We start from the raw sequence: 23,160 nt of genomic DNA, 5'->3' as shown, positions 1-23,160 counted from the left end.
TCCATCCCATTGGCCTGTGGAATGAAGCCTGTGGCACATCCCTTTTCAGGTGCTAGTTAATCTGTATTCCCAGTTATCAGTGACCAAGGGGAACAAATCACACAAGGTGCTGAGAGATAAAAACTAATGGTAGGAATGCTGGCTTGTGATACTGGCCAAAAAAATGTAGGATTTTTAATGTCCATACAGAGCGGAAATTTTCAAATCTCATCCAAAAGTTCCCCCCACGCAGCAAAGAGCAGAGAAGTCAATTTACCCTGGATGGATGAAGGACTGAGTCAACTCTTCTGGGATTAGAACATGTGGTTCGAGGGATCCTAGGTATTTTGGGTCTGATTCTCGGACCACCCAGATGGCTGGGGGAAAGTTAAAAAAAATAATACTAATAAAAAAAAGGACCCTATTTGGCAGAACTCTGGATTTGCGTACCCTGCGTGGAGCTGACGCCGTACAGACACATCTGCACAAACCAAAGGGCAGAACTGGGTGCTGTTATTCTGGCAAATCTCAGATCTGCACAGCACTCCTGTGGGAGTGCGTTCATTTAAGTGGGCTTTCTAAATCCCTGGCTTTGACACTAAACCACGTATGCATGTTCTTCTTCTGTGTGCCAGACCATTTTGAGAATTTGTGATTTTACACAATTTTCTGCCCTGGAGGCTTTTCTTTCCCATTCTTTTATGTTTCACCAGTGATATTAAATAGACAACTAACAGATAAAATTTAGAGCATTCTCAAGGGTGAAATTTTTAAAGGTCTCTGTGTTATTTTAGATCATAAATCTCATTGTATTGGGTCTGGCTAACAATATTTGAGAGTGAGTGTTGTAGGTTTCCAAATACTGTTGACTCTTAGAGCTGGCTTGTCAAGTGCTAGTAATGCAAAGCCTCACTGGGTTTTTCAAACATCACAGTTTATGTCAAACTCCTTCAGCCTTCGTTGAAACTCAGGACACTAAAGCCAACTCTACTAAAGGAGTTAAGTACCTAAAAATTAATAGAATGGATGGAGTGGACTTAAAAAACACAAACATGTTAATGAGATGGCTTGTGCATACTTGGAATCCTGCAAGCATGTCCAGGTTACGCAGTTCCTGTAGGACCAATGGGTATGTTTTCTGCCTTGTCTCCTCTCTTTTGTTGGAGCAAATGGCAAACATGCACATGGCAAATCTTGTGGGAGGATGTGCTATGGAAAAAACCCATATTCAAGGTTTAGATGATATCAGCTGGCCGTGCTCCACTTCAAGAGCAAGTTTACTGCATTCCCTGCACTCACTTTGTTGGTATGTGGGGGGTTGGTTTTTGATAGAATTGATAGTGGTAGCTGATAGTGAATCAGGAGAATGTGAACCTTTTGATGATTTTTTTAAGCTGATACTTGGGGGGGGGGACACACCTTAGAGCATGGTAGGAGCTATGGCATGAGCTGATGATGCAGGGGGTTACACAGAAAGTAGTCTAGGCTAGAGAACCATTTTAAAGCCTCTTCCTATTTAGGAAAACATGTAAGTATATGCTTAATTAGAAATGCCTGTTTAGGTCTATTGACTTCATTTTCACATACTGTCCTGAAAAGAGGTGTTCTTCTGAAGATAACATAGGATAAATGGTACTAAATCCTGCTTGTGTATTTCTGCTGTAAAAATAGTTTGCATTAGCAATTTTTCTTGTGCTGATCTGAACCTGGTTGTTGACTTCAGACCTGTTACAGTAATGGATTATTTGCCAACATTTTCATGAAAGGCTTCACTTCAGTTATGTTTCTTTAGATAATTTTTGCGAAGTAGAAACCAAGGTCCAATGAAGAGGGACTCTAGAGCTCTGGTGGTTACTTCCCCATAGTATTGCTGGGAGTCCAGCATCATCACAGAGATCCCAAAACTGGAGTCAAACAGGCCAATTTGGAGGAGCCTAACCACCAAGTTACTGTGTGGACAAAATGTCCCTGTGTTTGCTTCCTAGGAAGAGCAAATTTTCAAGGAATTAGCGGTGTTTGAGGTGCTCCATTGGTCAGGTCAGACTGTGTTGGTCGTGCTTGTTTGAAAAGACCCTCAGGGAGCCAATCATGTTTTTAGTTCTTTGGGAGTAACTGAAATGAGATCTTTGCTGCTGTATTACCCTGATCACAAGGCACGCATTTTGTGACGGCATCTCTTGGGGATCACAGTACAGCATGAGAATTAGTTTGTTGTAGGAACCATGTCAGGGTGAATAATTCTATAATCTGTAGACCAGTGAGAAAGATTTTGCAGTTTGTTCCCAGGGGAGAAATTATATAAAAGTTATTTCTAGTTTTTCCTTTTTTTCCTAGTCCTCCAGCCCAGCTGATATCTCTGTAAGAAGTATTGCTAGGAACTGAAGAACACTGGGGCATCTGCAAAATTTTATCCAGTACGTGTTAATGCTTGGTTATTACCTTTTTGTATATTGTTTCCAGTAGAAGTCTCTAAACAGAGAAGTAGTCATAATGAAATCAGTGTCAGCAGACCCCAAACCACTTTATTCACTTGAAAAAATAGTAAAGTTCCAACGTCCAAATAGATTTCTGTCCATCTTTGGAAAAGGTATTGTACATGCACACATAACCAAGCCAATTTTTAGGCTAAGTTAGAGAAATTCAAACCCTCCCTCAGGGGATGTGATGACCAGAAAGTAAGAGACTAAAATGGAATTTAGCCAGTTTTAAAACCACGTCTTTTAAGAGTTCCACAGGACCTTTACAGAGGACAAATACACCGGCCTTTTGGGCTATAGCAGAGAGGAATGACAACCACTTCATATTCCTCACCAGAGCATCATCACATGGTGTTTCCTAATGAGTCAGAGGGAAAGGCACTCTCCCACCAACACCACTTCCTCTGTGTCCTGGGATTTTCTTTGCAAGTCATCAATTCAAGGCTTGGCTAGGTCTTGACCTCTCTTGGCATGTGAGATCTAAACCTGGTATGACTCCAGACTTCCCTCGACCGCGTCTGGTTTGAATCCTGTCAGTGCCCAGACGAGTGTTACCACAAGAATAAGAAACTCTTCAAAGAGTTGTTTGTTTGTTTGTTTGTTTTATGAGCAAACTTCTGCCAAATGTGAAGAAAGTAGGAGCTCTGTGAGCTGTAACTTCTTTCCCTTCAAGTCCTGATGTGCTGATGGACCACAGGATCCTATCATCCTGGTGTCTCCTTGCTTGCAGAGCAGGATTCACATTTCTGGTGAATGGTGTGACAGATTCTGATAAGTATGGATGGTGAGCAGACTTAGGCTTTTCTGCACAGATGTCACATTGCTTCAGGTATGTCACTCTGGTGCAGCATACTGGGTGAATGACCTTTCCCAGGGTGACTCAGTGAGTAAATAGCACAAACTAAGGGATAGAAAATTCCTTGAGGTGCCTTGCACTGAAGAGTAGATTGTGCTTCCTCCTAAGATCTTGCACTAGGTGCAGTGGTTTCCTATCCCTTCATTTGGTTTTTGACTACATTGCCAAACTGGCCTTTTTCCAGGATCTGGTTGCTGTGATTGACTTAACTGCTTTGTGTTTCATAAACCCAACCCCAGCCCTTCCAGCCTCGTGTTCATTGGTGGCTTTTCTCCCAGGTAGGGCAATTTTGTGGTTCACATGCTCACCAGTGAAATGGCTGCAATCTGTGGATTTTCAGAGCAGTAAGGATTTGTGTGTACATGTGTTGTGTGTGTGTAGTCTTCCTTACTTACCAGTGCAAGGTCTCAGTCTAATCTCCTCCTCCTGTTATCATCCTCACTGGGTGAAAGCTAGGCTGAAAGTTAATCTCCTTGCCTACAGTGCATCATAGTCTGCACTCCCCTGATCAGATTTGAGTTTCAATTGAAAGAGCCACTGGCATCCAGGAACAAATATTTGATTAAAATGAAACTGTAGACTTTTAGAAGTTCTTCTTGAAGTCTGAAGGTAGAAGATGGAGATGGTGTAGCCAGGGAATCTGGTAAAAATCCATGGCTACAATAGCATGGGCTTCATTTGATGTTAATTTTTTGGCTCATGAAACTTTTCTCCTGTATCACTGAACAGCAGAATGAGAGTTTTCAAGTGGGACTTTTGTAATTAAAAGTTTATCTCGTACCAATAGGTCCTTATAACTCTTCTTGCACTTGCCCTGTCCCTCAGATGCTCTGTGACTGACCTTAGAAAATGGCCTGTGGATTCTTGTACCTCTTTTTTATTGGCTAGAAACTCTTTTATAGCAGGCATGAATGGTTGATTAATCCTTACAGCTTTCATGAGTACCAAATGTGTACTGCATGCTGGGTAAGAGAAATTATTTTCCTATTAGATTATGAACAGCTTTAAAACGTGTACTGTAATGTGATGTGCACAAAGGGAATTGTGAATTTTAGCAGTTCAGATCTGGATAGCTGGATTTCCTTGGTTACTAATAACACTACAGATTATTTAAACTGTAAAACATTTTAAAAATTCACATTATTTTCACCTATTACATCCTTTGCTTACTTTAACAAATCAAGCAGCAGATACAACTAAACAAAAAAACCCCAAAACATGCAAAGTGTAGGACCTTAAGTCCTTTTCAAAGTAAACTCAGAAGTATTTGATATCAAAATCCCATCAGCAACCTACTCCTGCAACTATGTGGGAGCTTACACCCCACTGAAGTCACTTTGGGCTGCAAAAGGTACTTGAAGGTGCAAAAAGATGACTGATGGGTCTTTCAAAAGCTGCTACCACGTGGAAAACCTCACTGTTGGGATTTCAGTTTAGCTTTGATTTCCAGGCTTGGTTTGTTTGCCACTGTGTTGTCTAAAACAGGTAAAGCAGTCCACTGCAACTGATTTCTCATTTCCAGACCACAGTACAATGGCCCTGTGTTTGCCTTTTCAAAAACCAGAGAGAAATGTTTAAATAATATTTTGTACTAAATTATTAAAATTGCTGCAAATGTTTTCATTAAAATTTGAGTATGTTTAATATCCCTTCTCTTGAATTTTAAATAGAACCAATACTTGGTGACTTAATTATCCAGCAATATCTCTTTTTTTAGTTTTTTGCCTTATATTAATAAAATGAGTGTATTTACATAGTTCCAACCTAAGCACATCTCGTTTTACTGAATAAGTGCATCATTTAAAGGGCACACAATGTTAACACCTTTTGGCTCACCTGAGGCTTTACATCATGCAACGTGCTAAATCCCATAATGAACCTTATCCTATGCAAAAAATAAATCACTTTCTCTATCCTTCCTTATAAAATGTTCAGAAAAACCCCACAACTCTCTAGTCATTTTAAACTGTCCCCATTGCATTGAGGTTTCATTCAGACTACCTAGAGTACCAAATCAGACAGACTTTGGCTGCTATTGTGGAAAGCAATGGCTATAACCTGTGAGTTGAGCACCTGCAGTTGACCGTTCAAAGACAGCAGCTGTCTCTTCCTTGGCTCTGCATAGTTTGAGAGTGTGCAGAAACAGGGCTGGAGGTTTCATCCCTCTCACCACTTAAATACCTCAAGAGGAGCATGAAGTGGTGTTTGGTGAGATGCAAGAAGGGTGATTTTTGAGTTGTGGAGTGATGAGGATCCTCATGTTTCTCCTTCTGGGTCAGCAGTATGGACAATCACCAGAACTGTGAGCGTGAGTAGGATGTCTGGGGGCCTTTGCCAGCACTGATGCTGTAAAAAAACCCCTGCTTTTCAGGCAGCACCACAAATCGGGCTGCAGTTCCCTGGAAAGAGGAGGGTAAAGAGTGGCTGTGCGACAGATGCAACGTTTAAGGTCAGTTTGGGATAATTTAAGGATCAGCTAAGGACTGGAGATACTGAATTTCCTACTTTTACCCAGCTGAGCCTAGTGCCCAGTTTTAACCTGAGTTGAAGGAAGATCTGCTGTATCTAATATTGATGTGAGGCTCCATGCAGGCAGAGAGGCAGCAGAGAGCAGTGGCCAGGGCAAATGAGGCCATGGCACAGCCCTAAGGGCAGAAGGTACTGCAGGGGGGTGGTGTGGTGTGGTGATGAGCTGTCTGTTCTCAGACCTCCTCTCCTGCCAGGCTGGAGAGCACCAGACCCACTGGACACCAGCACAGCCACGGCGGATGCGCAAGGGTGGCTTCTTTGACCTCGAAAGGCCATGTGTGTGTGTACATCACTCTCCAGCTACGATGACAACGGCTCTTTGAAATGCTTTTCTGCATTTGCATTTACAAAAGCTGGATAAGCCTTTTTTTAAAAAAATCTGATAAGTAGCAGGCAATTGAATTAACCACTGTTGACTGTATTGCTGTCTCTTAACAAACTCCATCTGTATGGTCTCCCTTTGTAGACACAATTTTATAACTTAATTTCCCTACCAAAACATCAGTGTTTACTTAGTAAGAAATCTGTTCTTTGTCAGCTTAAAACAGTGATTTCTTTATTACCACTCTGCGCAAGGAATGACAGCACGGAGTTGGCACTGGAGCAAGTCTGGTTGAGTCTACAGCGTTGTAATGGAAACAGGGTGAACTGAGGGTCAAGTATAATGGGATTTGTATACAGAAATGTGTCTGCATAAGGAATAGCTGCATGAGATAAGAGAATGAAAGATGAGGCCTGCAGGTCTCCCATTGCAGAGTGTTGGGAAGGAGGTATTGCTGTAGGTACGCAGGGCTGCTGACATGGGAGATGGGGTTACCTCTGCGCCGACGTAGAGGAGTTGCCTAAAACACACATGCATCCAGCACTAGCTGACGTCAGTGAATGTTGGATGGATTGGGGCGGTGGTCAGGGATTACTCTAAGAATGTTTTGTGTGTAATTTTTATTGATTTTTGAGAAGCATGGGTCGATGAGGGGTTTTCAAGCTGTTACAGTCTATGGCCTCCCTAAAAATTTTCTAGCAGAGTTGTTAAATGTGGTATAGTGAATTTGGCTCATAAAAAGAGGCTCGCAGGGTTTTTTTGCTGTCTTTCACAGCCCCTGAAAGAGTTTTAGTGATTCCCAAGGGTTTTACAAACCACAGGTTGAAAAGCACTAGTGTAAACTTTCAGCAGTAAACAGCTGGGGAACATCAGATCCCTATTCCTTCCTTGATAAATGTGTTCTATTTTCCTGTGCCATTGAAAAAATAGAAGAACAGGAGAGCAGCTGTAGTCAGTGACACCAACAGACCTGGGAGCAAAAGAGTGTTGGAAGAAAGGCTTTTCGGGTGGTTACGTGGCGGATGAGATATAAAACACCTCATCTTTTTTACCATGAGATGATGATTTGGGGAGTGGGGGAAGCATCCTGGCTCCTTTGAAGCATGTTGAAGTTGTACAGTGCAGTGAGCAGTGCTGGGGTTTTGCCATAAGTCTGGGCTTCTGTTTATTGCATTTGCTTTCTCCTGCTATAGAGGCTTTCTCAGTCTTACATTTCAGGCTAGAGCTGGTAGAGAAATGCCAGTTGGTTATTGCAGTCACCTGGAGCGAGACTCTGCTTTCTCTGAACTATGTTCATCTTTTCCCTATGGAAAATTAAATCCTAGCTGGATGTTGCCCAGATTTTTAAAACATTTGTGTTTCATTCAGATTCCCTTTCTTTTTAATGATAAAAAAAAATAGAAAAGAAAAAAATAATAGGTTAAAATTAGAAGAAATTAAAGTTGAAGTGCTGATTTATTGTTAATTTTCTTATTTGTACAGAAAACTCCAGACACTTCCAAGCGAAAAACTTGTTTGGAATAAAAAGGGTTTATTCCCTGCACTCCTATCAGTGAAAAACTTTTACCTAGTTCTGCTATTCACCCTATAATTGCTTGCTTTTCAGCATACTTGTAGCAAAGGAAAGGCTGGTTAGATCAGCCAGGCTGCTGGATCAGATCTTACATTACATCTTGAGCTCTTTGAGTGCCATTAGCATTTCCTTTTAGAAGTGAAGAAATATTGACAGTTTCGTAGGTTATCTCGCATTTTACTGCACGTTAGGGCACTTCAAAGTCTTTATGTAGTGATGGGAACTGTCATGAAGTAGATGTGAAAAGGGCCTTTGGTCCAACTAAACCTGTCAGCAAGAAGATTTAGGGCAGGTGGTTATTATTAGAAATCAATGTATTTATTATATATTGTTCAGGAATATTTCCCTTTGGAGGTTACTGTGAGTGCTGTTGCTGTTTAAAATGTGTCAAATGCCAGTAAAATTAATTCCTGCAGAAAACCCAGGGAGCCCCAACCAAAAGCTTTGTTATTATGGGAATGCACGTCTTTTCCTCCTTTGTGCTGTGATGCACCAGAGGCAGATACCTGGCGTGTGTGTGTGTGTGTGTGTGTGTGTGCGTGTGAGATGTATTTCTGTGCAGCTATCACAATCACCTCTATATACAGACAGAGCTCCTCTGACTGCTGTGTCTGGAAAGGCTTTGTAGAGATCTGTGCTGTACCTGTTCCCATTTTGTTTTATTCCCCTTTGTAAACTATGGCTTTTTGGTTACTTCCAGTTAGTTACGGCAGCTTGCTGCTGCTTAGAGCAAGCACATCATCTGTCCAAAGCCTGAACACCAGCGGTTTTCCCCTGCACTTTAGAAGAGAGAAGCAGGACTTTGCAGGTTTTTGTAATTAATTGGATGTAGGTTTTTGTTCCTTGGTGTCTTGTTTAGCTATAGAATTTAAGTTCTAGGACCTTGGATTATGGGAAGAGGGCATTCCCAATAGAAAAGAAGCATATTAGCAGAAGCATTAATGCTGGAAGTCACCGTCCTGGAACAAAGATTCATTTTCTGTTCACCCTGTGATTTACAGCACATTCCAACCAAGTGATTTGGCTATGGTCTTCTGGCATAACATTGTTTGCCCTTTCCCTGACATTTTGCATATAAAGAAAAGTTATGAGCTTCTTGGGCATTCAAGGTACCAGGAAATGCAGGAGTCTACCTAATTTGTTAACATGAAATTATAGATGTCAGACATAGACTCTGTTAGTTAACATTGGTTAGAGTAATGCTGCAGCCAGTTGATTGTATTACAGTCATGATGAAGAGGAATGGTCTTTTTTTGCTTTTCTGGGATATGACGGGTATGGAGCCAAGGCAGACTTAAAGTGTAATGAATGAATAAGCATTTTCTATGGTTTGCCTGACTCTTCCATGAGCTCCATTGCTGTGGTGTTGCTGCCACTGGCTTGTTCTCTCCTCAATGGGTTAGTGCTGGCATAACATGAAAAGAGGCTTTTCAGAAGTACTATAGGAATAGTCTTTTAAATGTTAAACCCTTCTGTAGCACTTGGATGTTATTACCTTTTAAGGGAGAGAAGCTGCCACCCAAAAGTAGCATAGGAAGAAGACACTGGGCAGGGATCAAAAATTCAGATTTCTTCCCCACAAACATGCACTTCCCATTTGTTTTCCCAAGCCCAGTGTCTTCACAGCTGCAAGCAAAGTATTCACGTGAAAGTGCTAATATCCTCAACATGTGTCCCAAGGGAAGACAATCAGATGCAGAGAAATGGCTGTGTCACATCTGACACATCTCTCCAACACCCATTTCCCACATCCCCACACCAATGTTCAATCCTCTCAGATCTCCCTCAGATCTGCCCTCAGGATCTGGTCCATATCTGCACCTCTCTGCATCTCTTTCCCTGCTGCTTCCCACCTTGCTTGCTCCTCCAGCTTACCATGCCACTGCCCAGCTTTCATCCCCTCCCAGCCCTGAGCCTGCAGTGTTTTGATACCCCAGCTCTTGAATTTAGTGACTACTGGAATCAAATTCTCATGTCTGTTGGTTTCAATCTGAAGCTTACATGCCTCCAGGTTTGCACTGCTCCTTAGCTTTGTCACTGAACTCCTTTTACTGGCTCCTGCACTTCTATCCATGCTTTCCTTTATGCCTTTTCTCTCACTTTCCTTCCCTCTCTCCCCCTCAGCTACCTTCCTTGAAGTTCCCCTTCTTAAAATATCCTGCTTCTCTGAAGGCTTTCATCATTAATCTCTCAAGAAACTATCTTAGAGACTCATCTGCTGTGCTTTGATTTATTCGTTGTGTGGTTTTTTTGGCGAGTATCTCACAAGAACTGAGCTGGTCATCCTTCTACCTCCATTGCTAAAGGAAAGCTTGTGTGAAACTTAAATTAAAAGATCATGTAAGTAAGATAATTGGATAAAAAAGGATATTAGGATCTGAAACAGAATGTTTACTTGCTTTGATGTGCTTTGGGAACATATGTCTGCACCATGGGTTGTGTGGCTGATTACGTATAAAACAGTACGAGAAAAAATCACCACTATTAAGCTTAAATCAAAGATCTCTCCCCAAGACACTAATTTGATTTGGGTTTGAAGGTCCCATATCAACCCTAATTTCTGCCTTTGATGTCTTGCTTCTTTGTATGTTGTATAGTGGAGGGCAACCTTACTTATAAAAATTTGCATTTTTTTTCCATTTTAAAAGCAAATATTGATATTGTTGTTGTGTTGCAGTTGTGGCTACAAATGTCAGCCAAAACTAGACCCGTGTTGTGGTAAATGCAGCATAAATGCAATAAAAAACCATATGTGGTTAGGAGAGCTTTTAATCTGAGAACTAATTCCTGTACTCAAGCTCCCAACTTTGCTCCCTCCAGAAGTTGCCCTTGTCCCCTGAGGCTGCCAACAACCTGTGAGCTCAAAAACTTTGTTAACTTATGGTGGAACTTAGATGAAAAAAAGTTTCAAGCTCTAAACCAAAACACTTTTGATTTCATTGATTAAAAAATAATACTCATATACCAGGTGAAATCAAATCTTTTGTTTGATTGGTTCTTATGTTTAGATATTTTAGACCAAGGATTGAGGTCAGGTATGTTTGAAAATGAAATGGTCTTTCAAAAGAAAAAATAAAAGACTTTTACCTTTTTTTTTCACTTTTGAAACAAAAAAATTCTTATTCTTGCCTGGAACAAATATTTTAAATTTACCTCCTACACTAGAAGTTACACTAAGTCTTGAATATGTCTTTCTAAGGGATGGAAAAAAATTACACTAAGAAATTGTACCCGCCTTAGGTTATGATACTGTGTAGATGAAAAACAGAGGAGTCACACTGGAGACCCGTTCTTGTTGCTCCTGTCATCAGAGGCAGTTTCCTTTGGCTTCACTGGTGCAAGATTAGAGTTTATGTCATGACAACTACTATTGCCAATGGATTCAGAGTGGGATTTTTTGTACTTAAATCCTTTTCAAAGCAATACCCAAACAAATTCACAAATAAGGCATTTCGTATTCAGGGATCTGTGTCTGTTAAGATCCAATGGAATTACCACAGTTATGTAATCTGACACTGGCAATACTGGCTATAGGATTCACCTCTTTAACTTCTACAGTGGGAGAAATTACTATTTCATACTATTAAAACTTCAAACCTTGCAGTGAACTTGGAGCACTTTTAGAAAAACATCCATTTTTGTCATACAGTGTTACTGAATTTACCAGTTTCATAAACCCATCCAATGGGAACTTGCCCTTGCTGTTAAAAAATATCTTTTTAAATAGATTTTTTTATTGTTAAAAATCTTTTTTAAAATTACTTTTTATGCTTCCTGTGCCTCGAAGACATGTTTGAGGGGAAAAGAGAAAATAGAAACTGCGTGAACCATGCCCATTAAATTTCTGCAGGCAAGCTGTAACAATTTTTGTCCAGATTCACAGTCTTCATAACAGCTTCTTATAAGTGAGAGCATTAATTGCTGAATTAGCAAAGATAGGTCTGATTTGCTATATATTCATCTTTGTGAGTATGAGAAAAAAATTATTAACCTTATTTTAGAGCTGAGAAGATCCAGAGGAAAAAAAAATAAAATTACTTGTGCTGAGCATCCCGGCAGGGGCAGGGGCTGGGAGTTATCAGTGATGTCTCTTGAGTCCCCATCCCCATCTCTTTGTAGTGGGACACATAAGCTGGCGTCTTCAATTCTACAGCCTTATATTCAAGCAGCAGGTCGCTTTACTGGATAATTATCAGCTTGTTGCAGTGCTGGGAGAGCTGGGAAGCACGAGTGATTCCCCATCGCCTCATTACCAGGCTGCCCTGCGCTCCCTGGCAGTGGCTGGGGGGAGAGAGGCGGCTGCGCGGCAGCTCTGTGCTGCTCCTTCCGTACATCCTCTGCTCTCAGAGCTGAAAAAATGGGAGGGAGGGAAATCTTTGTGAGTGATCAAATGCCATGTGAATTTGATAGTCGTGGCCCAGGTTTGACCTCTGAAAGGTACCTTGTTTTGAGGGACCTCGTGGGGTTTGATCCTGAGGGTACCGCACAACTGTTGCGACCTCTCGCCCTTCCTGTTGTAAGGGACTTTAAATCAGAAATAAACAGATGTGAAGTTAAGGGGCTGGTGAGAGCTGTTTAGACTGAATCATTTAGCATGAATCCTGAGGCACTTAAATTTTCCTGTTGAATACAGCTTTGGCATCCCATACATACAGTGTCTGCCATGAGAGCAGTCCATTTTTGGGGTACCTATATGACTCCCCTCCATCTCCTTCAAACCTTAGGTGGTATTCTGGGTACACAGTATTTGGAAAACTAGACCAGGAAGTTCTATTTAAAACAAAACAAAAGCAAAAGTTTTTATATGGGGTTTAGACAGGATTGTTGGCTTTAAAAGCTTTTTCTCTTGTAAGAAAAGTCTACCAGGCTATGATACCCTGCTCTGTTTCTCTCTTCCATGTCTGTTTAGCAGCTCTGCGTTTTTTTATTGTACAACAAAACAATTGCCTTCAAGTGTCCATATTCCATTAAGCATATGGAAAAGTATTCAGCCCTTTGTTTTCAGCTGAATAAATTTATTTGTCACTTAAGTATTAATTTAGACTAGTCATGGGACATTAGTGCTGGCTAATTGTCCCCATTTTTCTGGGGTTTATTTAACTGATGGAGGTTATTTCAGAAATGTGCAACTTCTTTAACTGTTACATTCATTGCTGAGTGCCCCTTTCAGAGGTTGCAGGCTCACATGCAGCAGCGGCGAGATGTTACCACATCTCCACCACGCAAGATTTTGGGATTGCTGGTGCATGTCCACAGAGGGAGAGCAGGATGAGAAAAACTCACCCCAAGGCCCTGTTTGTAGCAGCCCGCACTGGTTTTGCCAGTCCCTGAGGTTTTGCCTTCCCAGGAGCCCCAGTTACTCAGAGACAAGGCTGCTCCTCCACGATGGGACCACGAGGATTCTTTCTCAGCACTGCATCCAGCTGTGATGCATCGCACGCAGCACACACACACCTCCTGTGAGCAGTGGCATCAAAGACAAGCAACTGCCAAGCCCCAAGGGCACACACAGGGACACAGTGGTCTACCTCACTAAAACCACAGCTTGATGTCTTTTTGCCTTGGTTTTCAAAGGAAAACTGCCAGGTCCTTCCCCCAGACTTTGGGATGAGACTGCGGAGCTTCAGATGAGCTGTCGCTCCTTTCAGAAAAACCCAAGTGGCAGGAAAATTAAGCAGATCTCTTTTCCCCGGTGGAAGAACCATTAAGGAGCAACCAGGTCCTGGGAAACCACCAAAGTGTCCCACCAGCAGTGTGTGTCGTCTCAGATGCTGGTATCTCTCCTTTTGCTGACTGTGCTTCTCCACTGCCACATGTTACCACTGTCCCACAGTTCTGCTCTGCAGGCAACTGGAGCCAGGTAAATAGTGCAAGGATTTCTGCTCTCCAAGGGGAGTCATCCACTGCCCAGGTGGACCTACAGACCTGCTCTGTAAAGCCTTCAGCAGCTTGCATGCATCCAGCATCACCATGAGGCTCTGCAGCCCTTAGGTGGGATCAGGTAATGTCTCCCACACCTCAGTGTGGGAGACATGTCTCTGTTAGAGAGCAGCGAAGGAAAAACCTCTCCTGGGTGGGGAAGGAAATGAATCCAGGCTCACGTGCTTCGTCAGAAATGCAAATTGCTCTACAAGTCCTGGGCATTAATTATAGAGCCTGGGCTTCTTGCTGGAGCCACAGGGAAAACAGGCCCCTGGTTCACGTTAAATTTAATGGCGTTTGGACACCCAATTCCCTTAGCCTATTTGAAAACCAGAATCCCACTTTCTAGAGAAATATATGTGGTCAGGTGAAATCCTTCATCCTACTGCAGATGGCAATGTTTTTACAGCACTGTTTTCAGCAAAGCCAGGAGCTCTCCCCCAGGTGCTGGGGTGTTTTCCTCATCCCATCATCCGTGGGATCCAGGAAGAAAGATGAGAGTGATATGGATAGCAGAGGTCTGGGCAGGGAGGTCTATGGACAGGCTGAGAAGTGCAGCTCTGGCACCATGGCTTCATTGCACGGGCTGGTTCACAACAGTAAGCTGAAAATTGTCCTGCTACAGGGTATGGGGCATGTTCCACTTGCCCTGGATGTGAGCTGGGCGTGGGGACAGAGTTGCCTTCTCCCAGCACTGCTTCATCTCTCTTCCACTGCCTCTAAAGAGCAGGATCTGATGGTTCTCTGCCAGAAGCAGACCTGTGAGGCTGCAACTGCCTCTCAACATATTGTTGCAATGCCAATGCAATGGCTCAATGTGGGACTTAGGGTTTAGATAAGAAATAATGCAACTGGGAAAAAAGCAGGAAAAAATCAAACTTTTGGGGAGTTAGGAGCAGAGGATCCCTCTGGCTGAGTGAGTTGTTCCTGGTAGGCAGCTACTGGAAGCCATGTTATTTTGGGACGTGCTGTACCATGGGATGGTGTTTTGCTAGAATTGTAGGTGTACAAAAGTGATCCCTGCCTCAGAGGGCTCACAGTAGCCAGACCTGGATGACAGTATGGCTGTCATAGTCCACAGATGGAACAATGAGCAAGGATGGGCTTTAAGCAGAGCCACAAGGAGCAGCCTGCTCTCCAGCTCAGTCTTTGTGCACAGGGCCAACCTCATGTTCAAACACCAGCTGCGTGCATTTTGGGGGAATTCTTGATCTTTTTCCCAGCGTTACCTCTTTGGACAGGGTGGGGTTTTCCTGTTCTGAGGTACTCCAGCATTTCTGCCCAATTTAGCACAGAGAAAATGAACAGCAAACCCTTCATATTGTTATACGCATTTTAGATGTCGGCCTCACAGTTTGATCAGCAGAGGCTCCGAAGGCTCGTAAACCTGGTAATACATAGTTCCAAGACTGCATCAAAGAAGTTCACAACCCTTTTGGGAGAAGCTGTGAGTACTGATGAAAGAGGGAACTTATTGTATATGTAAGAAAACTTCTTTCATGGCTTATGTATTAAGGCAGGCTCTGTGGCCCAGGGAAGATTGGGGCTGCTTTTAATTTACATCGCCCCTCACTTATATTAAGTCTTCGTCAGAAGAAAAATTAGTCAGATGTTTTCTTAATGACATCATTTTTTTTAATCCCGTTTCATTTTTTCCAGATGAGGCGGTGGAGATTATTAGAAATGAATTGAAACTAAATCTGGAACAGAGACTTTGATTCACTTCTCCCTCCTCCCTGGTAGAAATAAATTGGTCGGCTCCGTGCTCGGCCGCCTTTATTAGCAACCTCGACAGAAACCAGCCCCGGCGGCCTCAGCTGCAGCTTTCCGAGCTTGCCGCCGCCACAGCTGACATCATGGCGAGAGGCACCAGAGAGTGACTTTGGTCACCCTATAATTTTGGTAGCAGAAGGCCATGGCGACGCAGGTGGGGAGGTTACGAGGTCTGAAACAGCCATGCCATCATCAGTTTGTCTTTCAGTGTCATAAAAGAAAACAGGGTCGATGCTGGTGGGTTTTCCTCTAGCTAAACCCTGGCCTGGGTCCAACGAGTGCCTGTGTCGGTGGCTGTGCGTCTCGGCAAGTTCTTTATATCTGATAGGTTTTCGCTGCCTAGTATTTCACACTAGTGAGCCACAAGAGTATATTGCTACAGGAAAGTACTTTGAACTATAAATATTTCAGAAGGCATTTAATTTACTACCCATCAGCAGAAAGTGTTCAAAAAGCCACAAGGTTTACTAATTTATCAGAAAGACAGAGAAACACACGGAAGATCAAACAAAGGCAAACATGCTCATTAAACTGCTGAATAAGTCTGCAAAGCCTGTATTACATTTCTGTGTGGTTTTGTTGATATGCAAGAATTACAAATAAATTAAAATGCACCTGAACTGTTGATAAGACAGGGTGGGACTGTGATCCTGAGGTGCAGGAGGCATGTCTAAACAGCTCAGATCATCATGTTTGTGGTTGTCTGTGCATGGAGAGACAGATCTTACATGCATAATATAATATGCATACAATGGCATATTTGGATAGTCTTAGGGAAGGACCTTTCTAATAACCTCCCTTAGATCAGCCCCAGTTCCAGATCCCTGACCTCCGAATCCCTGTTGTCTCCCGTGCTTAGGGTGCAGCCCTTGGGGTGCACATCCATCTCTCCCTGCTTTGCTAGAGCACCCAACCAGGGACAAATCCCGTCCCTGCTGTGACCTGTGTGTCAACAACAGCTCTGCTTCCAGCAGTCTGTGAGTACAGAGAGAGCTAATACAAAGCAGATTTTGCTCTTTTGTTTTGCCTAATGACAGCTCTGCCTCTTTTGGTGTCTAGCTCAGATTTTCTGCTTCTCCAGTCAGGGCAAGTAACTTTTTCTCCTGTCCTTGCACCCTCTGCAGTTTGTCTAAGAGGCTGGAAGGTACAGTATAACACGTGGCTGGGAGAAGTCCGCTGACTTTCTTTTCCATCCTGGTTCACCCTTCAAAAAACTGCTTAAGCACTGAAACATGCATATGACTTTTTTTTGTTACCTGCTGAATCCCTCAGCATGCAGGGATCTTCTTTCTCAGGTAGTGCTTGGCCCAAGGAAGATCTGAGAGATTTAAGAGAGTTGGCCCCCAGAAAGCATGCAGTAAAACCTCTCATGAACTTTTGCCCTCTGAACCTTACCGCCAGCCTGTCAAGGAGGTTTGTGCTAGCCATGATGGACGCAGGAGGGGAGGGCTGCTTTGCTGGCACTGGCCAAGCTGCACGTGCTGGGCCAAGCAAAGCACAGCTCAAGATCACATAAATTCTCCTTGCACCATTTGCATCCTTGCACAGGCAGCCCTGTTTGGGGCTTTGTCTGCACATGGCAGCACTAAACAGCTGGATACCCAGGGGCAGTGGGTAGCTTACAAACCCCCAGTTTACCTCGAATATCTTTGTGTAGCCAGCATCCCCATGCAAGGAGAGGGGTGGGACCTCTAGCATGGGGTGTGTTCCATGCCGCCTGTGCGTGCAGGCACTGCCTGAAGCAGCTCATGCTCGTTTTCACAGCAGCCCATTTGGGGTGAGCCACCTTGCATAGATATATGTTTAGTGCAATACAGGTGCTTGTCTGTGGGAAACTTGGGGACTTCAGGCTCTGTGTATGCCAAGAGGGGATGTTCTTCCCACTATGTCCTTGAACTCCTCTCTCGTGGGCAAAGGCAGTGGGGCAGGACAGAGAAGGGTGGCAGGCGGCTATGCCCGCCCTGAGTGGCTGTGAGTGACAGCGTGTCTCTGTTTTCTTCCCAGGCCTCCTCCTTTGAGCGGCAGTCCCGTCATCTCCGACATCTCCCTCATCCGCCTGTCTCCACACCCAGCCGGGCCTGGCGAGTCGCCCTTCAGCCCGCCACACCCGTACGTGGCACCCCACATGGAGCATTACCTCCGCTCTGTCCATGGCAGCCCCACGCTCTCCGTCATCTCTGCTGCCAGGGGCCTCAGCCCCGCCGATGGTAAGACACTGTGCTACTGGTACTGCAGAGATTTTGTAGCTCATCAGTACTGAAATTCCCTAAAACTGGGGGATTTACAGCTGCAAAGGCTCCGCAGCTGCTCTCTGAAGTGGGAGAGCTGTCTCTTTTTCTTTTTGTTTTTTTTTCCCCTTTAACTACACATTTGTTTTGCATCATCGCACTGAGAAAGCAGAGCGTGAGAATAGCTATTACTGCTGGATCATATTATAAATATTTTGCTTAAAGTACGTTCCTTTCTGCAACACTCTCGTCTCTCTTATGAGCTTCCCTGATCTCACATCTTTACTGGGAGCCCTGCTTCCCCCAAAGAGGGTCACAGTTGCTCTGGCTGCCTGGTCTGTCCGGGACTGACATTGCAGAGGAGGCAACGCCAGCTGGGTTAACCCCTATGGGCTTTATATCTGTGGTCAGGGTGGCTCTAGAGTGAAGGAGAAGGGCCATACTTTTTTCCTTCTTACTCTGAAGCTGCCCTGCAGCTTTTGGGGAAGGCAGGGGTGTGTGGGGAGCTGGCACTGGGTGCAGGCAGAGGTGATCATGCTCTCTGAGCCCCATCAGACCTCATGATGGGGAGCTGGTGACAAAAATGTCCAGGCCAGGAAAGGGGAAAATGTGCAACACTCCTTGCGCTTGGCAAGGTATAAGTCATGCCCTACTTCATCAGAAGAGCTTCTTTACATGGTTGCAGGTGACTGGCTTAGTGCCCAGGGAGCAGCTGAGGTTTGGGGACTTGGTCTCTGTGCACCCAGCAAACCCCAACATCTCCTGGCTCCTGAGCTGCTGCAGGGGCAGGCAGCCCTTTGCTGCTGCAAAGCAAAGTGCACCAGAGAGCAACAAGGCCCCTGGATTAGTGCCTGGCAGCATAAAACCATCTTCTGTGGCTAAAAAAACATCTCTAGAGTGATGGGGACATGCATGTGTCTTCTTCCCTCCCCTAAAACGTCATCCGAACTCTCAGCCTCCCGCCCCAGAGAGGTCTGATGGCTGGTGTGCGTGTGCTCTGCCTCGTCCTCTCCTTCCAAAGCCAGTTTCATTGTTTGCTGTGGAATAAAGGCATTGTGTTTGGGGTTGCTTTTCTTTTTCTTTTTTTTTTTTTTTGTTTAAGGCGGTGGTAAATAAGTTAATGGGGCAAGCGGGTGGGGAGGCAGGTTTGAAAAATTACAGCTGGGAGAAAGTGAGTGTAATTGGCTTTGGCAGCCAAAATGGTTTTATGCTGCCAGACACTAAACCTAGTTCTATGCATTAGACCTTGGCTTTAATTTCCTCACGCTGCTATCGGGAACTGGGCTGCATTTGTCTTTCCTTTCTAATAGGCAGGGATGTTAATGCTGACAGGGTTACTGCTGCCGGCAAGCTGGGCCCTCTCCCCCCTCCCAGGGGTGCTGGCTGCGTCCGAACGGGAGGATTATTAGAAGGGGGAACGAGAGATTGTTTATAAATTTGCGGAAATAGAGGAATGCAGAGGCCCCAGCTTAGTCTCTTTTGTCCGCAGAAGCACGCCCAAGCACACGTCACGAGAGCCCTACACAGAGCCGTGTGGCTGGGGCTGGCGGGGGGCACGGGGGGAGACAGGGCCTCCAACGTCAGCACCAAGGTCTAACATAGCAGTGGGAACCTTCTCCCCATGTTTTTCTCCTCGCCTGCGGCTCCAGCAGTGGCTCATGAGCACCTGAAGGAACGAGGTCTCTTCGGGCTGCCCCCACCACCACCGGGAGCCAACCCCGCCGACTACTACCACCAAATGACGCTGATGGCCGGCCACCCAAACCCCTACGGGGACCTCCTCATGCAGGGCGGGGGAGCAGCCAGCACAGCACACCTCCACGATTACCTCAGCCCCGTTGACGGTGAGTAGCAGTTTGGGTCCTCCCTGGCATGACTGAAATTTTGGGATAGATGGATGGGGCTGCCCTCCAGGTGGAGGTTGCTATATGTGGTCACTCTGGCCTGCTGAAACCCATGGGTGCTGCGCTATAATTTTGGGCTTGAAAGGTCACCTGTTTCCAAAATATACATAATTTAAAATACATACATCATGGTCTCTTACAGACAGTGGCATGTTTGCTGCATGGCTGCTGGTCCAGTGAGGAGGGCATTGCTGCTGTCCTGCTGCATTGACCATGGGTGACCCTTGGGGGCAAGCTCCAGCTCCGGCTCCCCATCCCACCCAATGTTTAGCCTGGTTGGTGTCTGGGGAAAAGGAGGGCCATTTCCATGTGTAGCCATGCTAGGCGCAGTGGACCTGTCACCTTTGTCGGGACCTCCCAGGTCCCCAGGGAGAAGAGATATGTTAACAGGGAACCGTGGTGGAGAGAATATGTTAGTACTTTGTGGGAGGAAAAAATGCGGGAATGTGGTATTTGTGCTAGTATTGAGTGTTATAAACCCAGAAAGCTCTTGCTCCTGGCTAAATGAAGAAGAAATAGAATCATGTTAGGCACTGTGGTGCTGAGTCACCCCTGTGGCCTGACTGCTGCCCTGGTGAGATGCGTAAAATCTATCTGGAAGCTTATCTGAGGTTCATATGATTTTTAGAGCTGTTAGAAATGTCTTTACTTTCACTTTATGCTGCATCTTGTGAGAAGAGGGATTGTACAGATACTACAGAGGGCAGTTTGGGGATTATTTCTGCTGCAAGAAAGAGAAGTCTCAGCTCGACTTTCAGATCCAGCTTCTGTTTCCTGGGATGCCTTTGGATTTGCCTGTGGACCATTATAATTTTTGGAGTGGAGATCTGCATCGTTTCATTACCGCTTCAAAGTTTCCGTTGTTGAGCTTTTAAGATGAAAGACTTTGTGGTCTTGCTGCTTCATAAAGTGACTGGTTTAGAATGATAAAAGCTGTTCTGGCTGTTCAGTGATGGGGGCTTACAGATATTTCTAATGAAAAAACAGTTTCTTGTCTGCAGCTGCTGTGGAAGTTTTACCTGAACAGTCATTTTCTGCTGCCCATTCTTAGATTAATAGGCAATTTGAATCCCACTCTGAAAGGGAGGACATGTGCTCCTTGGTACCATCCTGCCCTCTAACACCCACAATATATCCTGGGCTTCTCTGCTACAAAGCAGCTGGTCAGTAAAACTGCTCTGTCTTCCTTCCAAAGGGTTAATGCCTGTGGTTATAGCAGATGGGTGCAAACCAGCCCTGCCAAGTTCTCCTCGGGCTTATGAAGAAGACTCCTTCCTCCTTCCCTCCTTATTAGTCCATCTCTGACCAGCAGTGCCTCACTGAAGTGCCAGATAAACAACCAGGAAGGGAAGCAATCACAACTGTTTTTGTGGTAACGTACGCTGGCTCTCAGCGCACCAAGATGTTTCATCCTCTGGTTTGCTGAAGATCAGTCTTTATCTGAGGTACTGAGATGCTCCCCTTGGCAGAAGACTCTCATACTGTTTGCCTTCTCCTGAAAACAACTCTAGAGTGAATCATGTATCAAAGATTCTCAGTTTCATGCAGCCGAGCTCATAACTGTGATTCACTGCAGAGCCAGGACTCACCAAGCATTTATGATGATCCTTCGGTAAAGCTTTGCTGATGAGTAACTGGAAAGCATTTTCTGGGCCTTCACATGTTCTACTTGAGATGAAAACTTTCAAACACCGTGAGAATGTGACACGAAACACCAGAAGGCTACTTTTTAAGAATGCGTAAAAGAGCAGCAGCCCAGTGCCAGTCTCTGGTCTACGTGTTTGGGTTTATCCATCAGCCAGAGAAAAGAGAGAACTGTGCATTATTAAGACAGAAAGTAAAATGGATGGCTCTGAAATGCTGGCTGAGGAACCAGCATCTCCTTCTCTTTTTAGAAAGTTATTTAAAAAATTTAAATCAGCAGGGCCTAAGTAAATAGTTGAACAGATAATTTAATAAAGCAGCCTCTTATGGTATTTTTCTGAGACAGGAATATCAGTAGCATGCATAAAACCCCAGTGAGTCACCACCTCACTGAGTCTGTCATTCAGAGCGCCCTTTTCTTCTCAGGGAGCCCCAGAACACTGAAACCTTACAAGAATTCGTTTGCAGCATTGTCACACACCTGTGACAACACTGGCACCTGTGAAAGAAAAAGCAGCAGATAAGCATATATTAAACCTGGCCTATTCAGTGTCACATCACCTCCAAACATCTGCAGGTCCGTGGGAGGCCTAGACACTGGGTATGGTAGTTCTTCCACAGACACAGTCTTTCTGGTTGCTGTAGTTGTGTTTCTTGGAGGATTTCTCAATGCCTTCATGGTTTTTGTCTTGTGTTTTTCATCCCATCACATGTCTAGGGTCAAGAAAAGTAATAGGATATAAATGTCATCTGGAGCTTGTTGGTGCCAACCCTGTGCCACTTCTTCTGAGTGTTCAAATGCTGACTGAGCTAGAGTACCCAGAGCTGCATCTTTTGCAGGGTTTTCAGTGTGCAGCTAGAAGTAATTACACCCCTAAAGTAGACCAGAGTTAAGTTTTACACACCAGACTGCTAGGGTATTGAGGCCAGTTCCAGTGGAGACTAAACAACCCTTCAGTTATTTCTCCCATTTCATTTCCTTACCCAAAGGGGACTCAAAATCCAAGAATGGAGTTTGAATCCAAGCTTAAAGCTGTTTTTTGGAAAACCTACACTTTAAAATCAAAAGTTAATCACTTTCCAATGTCACAGCATTGCTGATGGGGTAAGTTTGAGACAAACTTACAGATTCTGTTCACCAGATCAAAACAATCTTTTGCATTTCTATTCTAGAAGTGCTGCTACATGGTGGATTATTCCAGGTGATGGAGTGATTGCACAAGAGCATCCCTGAGGCTCCTGGTGGGGAGCACAGATAACCCTGTAGATGACTACAACTTTCTAATCATGTTTAGTACATCCAGCTGTTTTTTGCCCCTAAGCAGGGGGGTTCCTGTGATTACCCTCTGCCCTTCAGGAGGTGCCATTTTCTCTCAAGAGGATTCTATCCAGAGTGACTCTATGCTGGTACTGTTATAGCCCTGTACCTCAAAAGATTTCAAAGTGCTGTACAAAGCAAAGCCATTGCATCACTGGAGACCCCAAAGAGAAAGAAGATCAAATGATCAGTGAGCATAACGGTGGCAGCTTTAGGAAAAAGATCCAGATCTTTGGAATAAGACTCTATGGCCAGGGTGGGAAGTAGAGATCATCTTTAAATCCATCACTTTGCACAGCATTCAAAGTGTGATTGGGTTGTCCATGCTGAATCAGGGAATGCGGAACAAATATCTTGAGTCCAACTTAGATCCAGGTGGTGCTGCACAGAGGTAGTCTCTCCAGGTCAGGAAGGCTGCATACATGTGTTTGTGCAATCTTACAGTTAGCAATAGCAGGGATGACCCTGCAGTGCTGTCACTGAATTTTGTCCAGTTCCTGGAGCTAGAGGTAGGATCCCTGCCCTGTTTCTCACTGCCTGGTGCCAGGCAGTCACAAATGTCTTGATTCACAACCAGCTGTAACTGTAACTGTAACTGGGAAAGGGCTTTGTTCAGCACAGCACAGCCAGCAGGC

At 44.4% G+C, this 23,160-nt stretch overlaps 1 protein-coding gene across 1 annotated transcript in view; it reads left to right on the top strand.

Moving 5' to 3' along the window:
* The window catches only part of GLI2 (GLI family zinc finger 2), a 141,098-nt gene that overhangs the window by 81,815 nt on the left and 36,123 nt on the right, over positions 1 to 23,160 (top strand). Inside the window, exons 3-4 of the mRNA XM_018072724.2 lie at positions 17,436 to 17,638; positions 19,312 to 19,503. Of these exons, the coding sequence (XP_017928213.1) occupies positions 17,436 to 17,638; positions 19,312 to 19,503 (395 nt within the window). The remainder of the gene's footprint in view (positions 1 to 17,435; positions 17,639 to 19,311; positions 19,504 to 23,160) is intronic.

Source organism: Manacus vitellinus, unplaced genomic scaffold (assembly GCF_001715985.3).
Source record: "Manacus vitellinus isolate BGI_N305 unplaced genomic scaffold, ASM171598v3 scaffold_22_pilon, whole genome shotgun sequence".
Taxonomy (NCBI): Eukaryota; Metazoa; Chordata; class Aves; order Passeriformes; family Pipridae; genus Manacus; species Manacus vitellinus.
The sequence above is the reverse complement of the archived record's forward strand: the minus strand, read 5'-3'. Positions and strand labels throughout refer to the sequence as shown.